The sequence below is a fragment of the Saimiri boliviensis genome, chromosome 15 (assembly GCF_048565385.1).
Source record: "Saimiri boliviensis isolate mSaiBol1 chromosome 15, mSaiBol1.pri, whole genome shotgun sequence".
NCBI classification, from domain to species: Eukaryota; Metazoa; Chordata; class Mammalia; order Primates; family Cebidae; genus Saimiri; species Saimiri boliviensis.
The window spans coordinates 80,009,910-80,018,715 of record NC_133463.1 but is presented as its reverse complement, the minus strand read 5'-3'; the positions used below and the strand labels follow the sequence as shown (position 1 = coordinate 80,018,715).

At 36.2% G+C, this 8,806-nt stretch overlaps 1 protein-coding gene across 1 annotated transcript; it reads right to left on the bottom strand.

The window, feature by feature from the left end:
• Window positions 1–7,992: 7,992 nt before the first annotated feature.
• LOC101044419 (TP53-regulated inhibitor of apoptosis 1) lies at window positions 7,993–8,270 on the bottom strand. The gene has a single exon (XM_039464905.2). It carries the CDS (start codon window positions 8,268–8,270, stop codon window positions 8,040–8,042), a length of 231 nt encoding a protein of 76 aa, XP_039320839.1. The 3' UTR covers window positions 7,993–8,039.
• Window positions 8,271–8,806: the final 536 nt, after the last annotated feature.

Here is an 8,806-nt window from a genome sequence, read left to right as displayed (position 1 = left end):
GACAAATACCATATTTGTCATTTACATGTGGAATCTAATAAAGTTGAATTTATAGACACAGAATGATGGTTGCTAGGGTCTAAGGGTGCAGGAGAAATGGCAAGATACTGATGTGGTTACAGACTTTCCATTATAAGATCAACGAGTTCTGGGGATCTAATGTACAGCTTAAGTGATAATTAATGTGTTAATTACTTTGAGTATAAGAACCATTACACAATGTATCTGTATATCAAATCATGTTTTATACTCTAAATATATACAATTTTATTTATCAACTATATATACATGCATATACATATATACATACATATATGCACACATCCATATATATGATTGGATATATATGTATATTCATACATATATATTCATGTATATGATCAGATATAAATCTCCATATATATGATTGGATATATATATATACATATACATGTGTCAACATATTATGATTAGATAAATATATGATATATATTCATGTATATATGCACACACACACACACATACACACACACACACATATATATATGTTTGGACACCTCAGAACTAAGTGTGTGAAGCAAAAAAAATGCACTGGCATGTTTCATTAGTAAGGAGTTCAGCTGCTGTTATGGACTCTTGGAGAATCTTTATCAGTCTAAGCATCAATTAATGAATACACGAATTAGGAATTCTAGCCACATAATCATGTTACCCAGGACAAACATCCCAAAATAATTAGAATGAAAAATTAGTCTATTTGTATATTTGACAACTAGCTAAGTGCAATGTTCATTAGGAAGTTTAAAAAAACTGTTTCTCTGCTTCTAAGTTGAGAGTCTGTTTAGGGTTACAGGGATTTTTGAGATAATTTTTCTATCTGAACGTGTTTCTCTCTTTGTTGCATGGTTAATTCCTCTCCAGAGGTTTTTGGCAAGTTCTCTGTACTGCAGGTGCATCCACGATACCCATTTATATTAACTGAGAGACAGGATCTTCAGAAAAAAAAAAAAAAAGACAAACACAGAAAGATTCAATTTAATCATTTTCTCCAGACCTGTGGTTCCCAAACCTGACCACACACTGGAGTCACGTGGAGTTTCCAACACTCTGTTAATAATGGGTTTCACCCTAAACAAATTAAATTAGAATTTTTCAGTGTAGGACCCAGACATCAATATTTTAGAAAGCTCCATGGGTGGTTCTAGCATGTGGCAGGATCAAGAAACACTAATTTAAATCAAACAGGAGCTCATCATGCCCCTGGGAATTAACTAAGCTCTCTGGGCGCATAAAGGAGCCTTTTGGATTCCATGAAGGCTTTTGAATAGTATGGGCCAGAACCAGGTTCATCAGTAGTTAGTGAGCACAGCCCTTCCCTTTTTTCAAGAGATACATTCACTACAGGAAAGGAGGAGAAACGGAAATACATTTACACATTATTGTGGTGTGCCTGGCACCACACTATGTGCTTTTATATATGTTATCTGAAATGGGAATTTTGGCTCTGATTTGTCCAAGAAAGCTAAAGGGAGGGAGATAATTCCTCTTCCTGCTCTCAGTGGACAAACAGACAAGACTGGCCAATTGAATGTTGCCTTCTAGAACTTTCAGTCTGGGGTAAGTGACATAAGAGGTAGGAGAAACTAAAAGTTTATTCCTATAGCAGCAGCAAGGTATGTGGCAGAGTAATAAGGGCTAAGGTACCAGATTCACCTGGATAGGCCAGTGGCTGCAGCTCTCCCACCACTGTCTTGCTTCCTGATATTGTTGGCCTAGGCTAATTTTTCAGCCTGTCATGGGCTCTGCCTGTCTTCTAAGTTACATTCTCCATCTTTCCTTTTGAGTCGATGGGCCTGCAAACATTCTTCCAACAAATTCATTTCTTTTCCTTAATCAGAAATGTTTTTTTTCTTATATTTTTATTTTTAAGATGAATAACCTTGCCTAGCATATTACTTATTCATAGTTGTAACAACAATAATAATAAAAATATTTTTGTAGCTCTTCTCTGGTTAAGACATGCTTTCATATACTCATAATCACCCTGTGAAAAAACACATAGATATCAGAGAGCATGTATATACTACTTTCCATTTTGCATCCATTTGGAGGGCTAGAATAAAAGAGTCAGAAAACAATGCATACTGGCAACATGTAGGGAAATTGTAACTCTCATACATGGTTGGTGAGAATGTAAAATGATGAGATCACTCTGGAAAAGAGTTTAATAGTTCCTCTAAAAGATTGAAAATGTATGCTCACACAGGAACTTTTGCATGAATAGTCATAGAGGTATTATTCATAATAGCCAAAAAGTGAATATAATAAAAATGTTCATCAGCTGGTAAATGGCTCAGTGAAATGTGTTCTATCCATGCAATGGCATAGTATTCAGGTCTAAAAAAGAAATTTGAAAATGTTCTAAAATTTAGTGGTGATTATTGCACAATTTAGGGAACATACTAAAAACTACTGAATTGTACAATTTAAAAGGGTGAATTTTATCATGTGTTACTTATATCTCAATGAAGCTGTTATACTAAAAAAGAACTCCCACATGGAGGAGTTATACCTTATAACATTGTAATTCATTTACATATACTTACAGAAGAAATAAGCAAAAAGCATTTTTAATACTAAATGGATCCAAATTATGAACTATTTATGGCATTCGATCAAAGAAATAGCAATCTGCTTAGTACTGAATGAAAAACTGGCTTTGTATAGAGAAATTATGTAGTATCACACAGCTATGTATATAATATTCTGTTAGTGAGTTAAGAGGTTTTCAAGGGTAATTTTGGTTTTGTCTTATGCGCATACTTCAGAAACTACTTTGTAAGATACCACTACAGTGTGTTAGTATTTTTCATTTTAGGGATCGAGAGACTGTAGTTCATGGAGAATATGTAAATTGTTGAGAGTAATAGTACTAGTAAGAAGGACCTGAATTTTTATCCCAATTTTTTGAATTCCAAATCCTATACCCTTTGTCTTCTACCAAATGGCTTTCTATAAAAAGAATTACATTTTATGTTACAAGTTAAATAATTGCCTATTTTTAGTAAAATTCTATGATTATCCATCCATCCATCCATCCATTCATCCATTCATCCACCAATCTATCTATTCACCCTCCCACTGAGTCTTGAACAAATGTTTTACTATGCTATACTGTGCTTTACTATGCTATACTTCAGTAGTATAGAATTCCATGCACATTCTCCAGGGACTCACAGTCTATTGGAGGAATTTAAGCCATATCTATACTACTAAACCTCATTTGGCATATACGTTGGGTCTCAATTGGTATTGATTTGGAAAAGCAATGGAATATTTTTCAGTGTTGGACTTGGGTGGGTGGCAATACCTTGTTTTCCTTTGCAATTCATGAGAGCTGCCAAGACATAGGGTTTACTCTTTACATAAGGAATTACTGTGTTTGAAAGAAGAGCTATTGTATATGAGAGGAGCTCTTCTCCATCTTGGTGGTTGTCAAGTTTTTGCATTGCTTCCGAATGTCCTGGTTACTATGGAATGAATTATTCATGGTCTCTATCCTGGAGCCCTTGTGTGACCAAGTGTGGCCCTGTACAAGAATTCTGTATAGTTCATTTGTTTTCAAATTTTCTCATATATTGGATCAGTACCTCATGTGTAAAACAGAAAACATTATCCCCATTTTGCACATGTCCAAGGCCTTAGACAACATCTAATATGTGACAGCAGCAGGTAAGAAGAGGAGTTTTGACTTTAAGGTTAATAAACATTCTTCCCCAGGTTTCCACCTTTGAGATAGGCACTCTACAAAACTTTGTTCCCTTGAACAGAATCAACTTGCTATGATAACATCTTGTTCTCTGCACAGGGAGATGATGGCTGCTCCTTATGTTTCCAGCAAGGTGAGGTAGCCACAGCTCATTCATTGGACACAGGCAGTCTTCTTTCATAATCCAGATTCTATCCTTCATGTTTCTCATATGTAAAATGAGAACAATATCAGTATTCATTTCCTTGGTTTCTGATGAAGACGAAATGAGACCATGCATATAAAGTGCTTAGCAGAGGCCCTGACAAATAGCATAACACTCGCTATTAAGCTTTCATTATTACTGTTGCTATTGTTACTATTTTTCTAGAGGCCACAGTGAAACTGACTTGCATTTTGTTTTATTACTCTGTTTATTTTTTAAGGATTTTAATAAAAATATCAACACATACATATGAGAAAATTAAAAAGGGTCCACAGTGAAGGTTAAATCTTCTGCCAAAAAGACTTTTAGTTCTCCAGATTCCTCTGGGGAACTAAAGCTCCTGTTACCAGAGTCTGGCATCTTTCTGAAATGTGACAGATGCATACATGCATTCGATACATCTTATACATGCATACTATGCACAGTTTCACATCTCACTTTTTTTCTTAGCAACGTCACTTTGAAAACATTTCCTATCATTGCATACAGAATATGGCTTTTCTGATTCAGTAAATTAAATCAGTAAATTGTTTCATTGATGAACATTTAGGTTGCTTATAGACTTAGCTAATACCAGCAACACTTTTCTACTTATTTCCTAGTGCATGTATCTGTAGAATAAATCTCTTGAAATGGAATTGCTGGATTGGTTGGTTTAGGAACTACTAATTTTAGTAGACATTTCCATATTATCTTTCAAAGAGATTATGCTGATTTACTCTCTTATTAATACCTCCCCCAAATCAACTTTATAATCTTTGTCAGTAAGATAAATATAAACGGAAAGCCCATTAAAGTTTTAAATTGCATTTAAAATTATGACAAATAACCTATTTTCATGTGTTTTAAAGCAAAATTTATGTATTTTTCTGCGAAATTTCTGTCATCCTCTGCCTATTTTTCTAATGGATCCTTATTTATTTAGATAAATTCTTTACATTTATAGGTAACACATTATATTATCTTGGAAATGTTTTCTTTCTTCTTTGTCTTTTTTTTGACTTTATGAACATTTTTATATGTAGAGGTTTTTAACTCTTATGTGGTCAAAGGTATTAATTTATCAATGGCTTCTAGGCTTTATATCTTTATTAGAAAGACCTGCTGAAGTCTAAGATTATAGGAATATCTCATTTTATTGTGCTTTGTTTTATTATGCACTGCAGACATTACGGTTTTTACAAATTGAAAGTTCATGGCAACTCTGCCTGGAGCAAGTCTATTGGCACCATTTTTCCAACAGCAAGTGACAATTTCATGTCTCTGTGTCACATTTTTGCAATTCTTACATTATTTTTAATTTTTTCTTATTATGCATATGGTAATCTGTAAACAGCGAACTTTGATGTTACTGTTGTCATTGTTTTGGCTGCTGGGAGCTGTACCCATATAAGACTGCACTTAATTATAAACGTTGTGTGTGTTCTGACTGCTCTGTCTGTTCTCCTGCATCCCTCCCTCTTCTTAGCCCTCCCTGTTTCCCAAGACACAACAGGCATGAAATTAGGCCAATTCATAGCCCTATGATTTTCTCTGAGTTTTCAAATGAAAAGATGAGTCGCATTATCTGTCACTTGAAGTCAAAAGCTAGAAATGCTGAACTTACTGAGGAAGGCATGTTGAATGCCAATACAAGCCCAAAGCTAGGTCTTTTGTGCCAAACAGTTAGCCAACCTGTGAATGCAAAGGAAAAGTTCTTGACAAAAATAAAATGTGCTACTCCAGTGAACCCACAAATGATAAGAAAGTGGAACAATCACGTTGCTCATGTTGAGAAAGTTTTAGTGGTTCTGATTAAAAAAATGAAACCAGTCACAGTATTCTCTTTTGCCAAAGCCGATTGCAGAGCGAGGCCCTGACTCTCTTCCATTCTACAAAGGCTGAAAGAGGTGAGGAAACTTCAGACGAAAAGTCTGAAGACAGAAAAGGTTGGTTAATTAGGTTTAAAAAAAGAAGCCATCTCTATAACATAAAAATGCAAAGTGAGGCAGTGAGGGCTGATGAAGCTGCAGCAAGTTTTCCAAAAGACCTAGCTAAGAACATTGATGAAGGTAACCACACTAAACAACAGATTTTCTGTGCAAATAAAACAGACTTATATTGGAACAAAGTATCATCTGGGACTTCCATAGCTTGAGAGAAGAAGTCAATGCCAGGCTTCAGAACTTCAAAGGACAGGCTGACTCTCATTTTAGGAGCTAATATAGCTGGTGACTTTAAGTTGAAGCCAACATTCATTTGCCATTCTGAGAATCTTAGGGCCCTTAAGAATCACACAAAAGCTATTCTGCCTGTTCTCTATAAGTAACACAATAAAACCTAGATAACACTCATCTGTTTACGGCATGTATTAAAGAATACTTTGGGACAAATTTTGAGATCTACTTCTCAGAAAAAAAGATTCCTTTCAGAAAATTACTTCTCAACGACAATGTATCTTGTCACCCGAGAGCTCTAATGGAGATGCACAAGGAGATTAATGTCGTTTTCATGCCCATGCAGCTAGCACAACATCCATTCTGCAGCCCATGGATCAAGGAGTCATTTTGACTTTAGGTCTCATTATTTAAAAAGTACATTTCATATGACTCTAGCCATAGAAGTGATTCTTCTCATGGATCTTGGCAAAATCAATTGAAAAACCTAAAAAGATTCATCATTCTAGATGCCATTAAGGACATTTGCAATTCATGAGAGGTCAAAATATCAACATTCACAGAGGTTTGGAAGAAGTTGATTCCAAATCTCATGGATGACTTTGAAAAGCTCCCGACTTCAGTGGAGGAAGGATTGGTAGATGTGGTAGAAACAGCAAGAGAGTTATAATTATAAGTGGCATCTGAAGATGTGACTGCATTGCTATAATCTCATGATAAAACTTTAACCAATGAGAAGTTGCTTCTTATGAAGAAAGAAATAAAGTGGGTTCTTGAAATGGAATCTACTCCTGGTGAAGGTGCTATGAACATTGTTATATTGACAACAAAGGATTTGGGACATTCCCAAAACTCAGTTGGTAAAGCAGCAATAGGGTATGAGAAGATCAATTCCAATTTTAAAAGAACTTCTAGTGTAGGTAAAGGCTGTCAAATAGCATCACAACCTAAAGAGAACTCTTCTGTGGAAGGAAGAGTCAATCTGTGCAGCAAACTTCATCATTTCTTATTTATTTATTTATTTTTAATGATAGAAAATGTTACAATTTATTCCATCTTCATGATTGCAGACAGGGCAGGATGAGTAAACAAGGCAAACAAAGCAAGCACTTTCAGCTTCCCCCGCATTTAACCAGATGCAGCATTTTGACATTTTTAGGATATGCAGTTGACAATTCACCAACCTGGGTTGACAGCTGGCAACAGCAGATCTTTGTAATGTAAGTTCTTCCTCCACAGCTATTTCAAGTATCTTAATTTGTGAACTAAAAATTAAGAGAGCACTGAGAGCTCTGAAATGGTGTTCACTGCAACACTCTTGTAGCTTACACATATTAACCTGACACCTCTTGTGAAGGCAGGGAACTGTGTTAAAAGTTGTCTTCCTCTTTGCTAATCCAGGCCACCAGTAATCTTAACCACTGGTCACAACATAAAAATAAAAGTGTCCTCAAAAGCACTTCCTGAAACTGTTGTGTCCAGATCCCTTTTCAGAGCATTAGTTCCCTAAGAGAAAAAAGAAGCCCTAACCAATTGCTTTCATGAACAATGACCCCAGTACAGTGTATATGATGTCCCTTGCAGCAGAAATCAAGAGGTCAGGCACCTCTGCTCATTCTAACTAGTTTATTATTATTTGCATACAAGGTATATTTAGGTAAAGTTGATTCCAGACCAAGTATTGCAACCCTAATTTCAAAAAATTGTTCTTAGCATATTGAGTTCCTGCAAGATGCCTGAGCAGGTGAAAAATAATCTCAAAGAGTTCATCATCTTTTACAATTGAGAGGAAAACATCAAAGGAGGAAATAAAACTCCTCTTGGATCAGTTCCTCATCAAATCTGATGGCTATCTTCACAGATTCAGTTGACAAAAATCCAGAGTTCTCAATTTCTGGACTTGAGGACTCCTTCATGGTGACTATCAAGGTCAAGAAGAATTTTCAGGCTTTTCTTTGCCATGTCCCATGAATTCCAGTCCTTCAATAGGAATCTCTTTCTCCTTTATTGGTTTCTGAACACACTGCTGGTAGCGCTTGAAGAGATCGGTGCACGGGTCCCCGGAGCTGTCCCCCTTGAGAAACTTCTCGGCGAACCAGCCATTGAAGCACTGTTCGTACTCGTGCTTCATGTCGGTACATGCCTCCCTCACACTGTTCATGGCGATAGTGGTCCGTTGTCTTATTTTTAAGAAATTGCCATAGCTACTGCCATCGTTAGCAACGAACACCCTGATCAGTCAACAGCCATCAACATTGACACAAGACCCTCCACCAGGTTAATAACTGAACTTTTTTTTTTTTTTTTTTTTTTTTTTTTTTTTTTGTGACAGGGTCTAGCTCTACCTCAGGCTAAAGTGCAGTGGTGTGATCTTGGCTTACTGCAATCTTGAACTCTTGGATTCTAGCAATTCTCCCACCTCAGCCTCCCTAGTAGCTGGGACTAAAGGCAGGTGCCACCACACCTCAATACTTTGTTTGTTTTGTATTTTTGGTAGAGATGAGGTTTCACCATGTTGCCCAGGCTGGTCTCAAGCTCCTGGGTTCAGGTGATCTGCCCACCTCAGCCTCTCAAAGTGCTGGGATTACAGGTATGAGCCACGACACCCGACCTAAAGTATGTGCTTTTTAAAGATGTAATGCTATTACACAGATAATAGACTATAGTGTAAATATAACCTTTTATATGTAGTGGGAA

What these genes read in the sequence shown, in the direction of transcription:
- LOC101044419 (XM_039464905.2), bottom strand. Translation starts at nt 8,270, where the DNA reads ATGAACAGTGTGAGGGAGGCATGTACCGACATGAAGCACGAGTACGAA.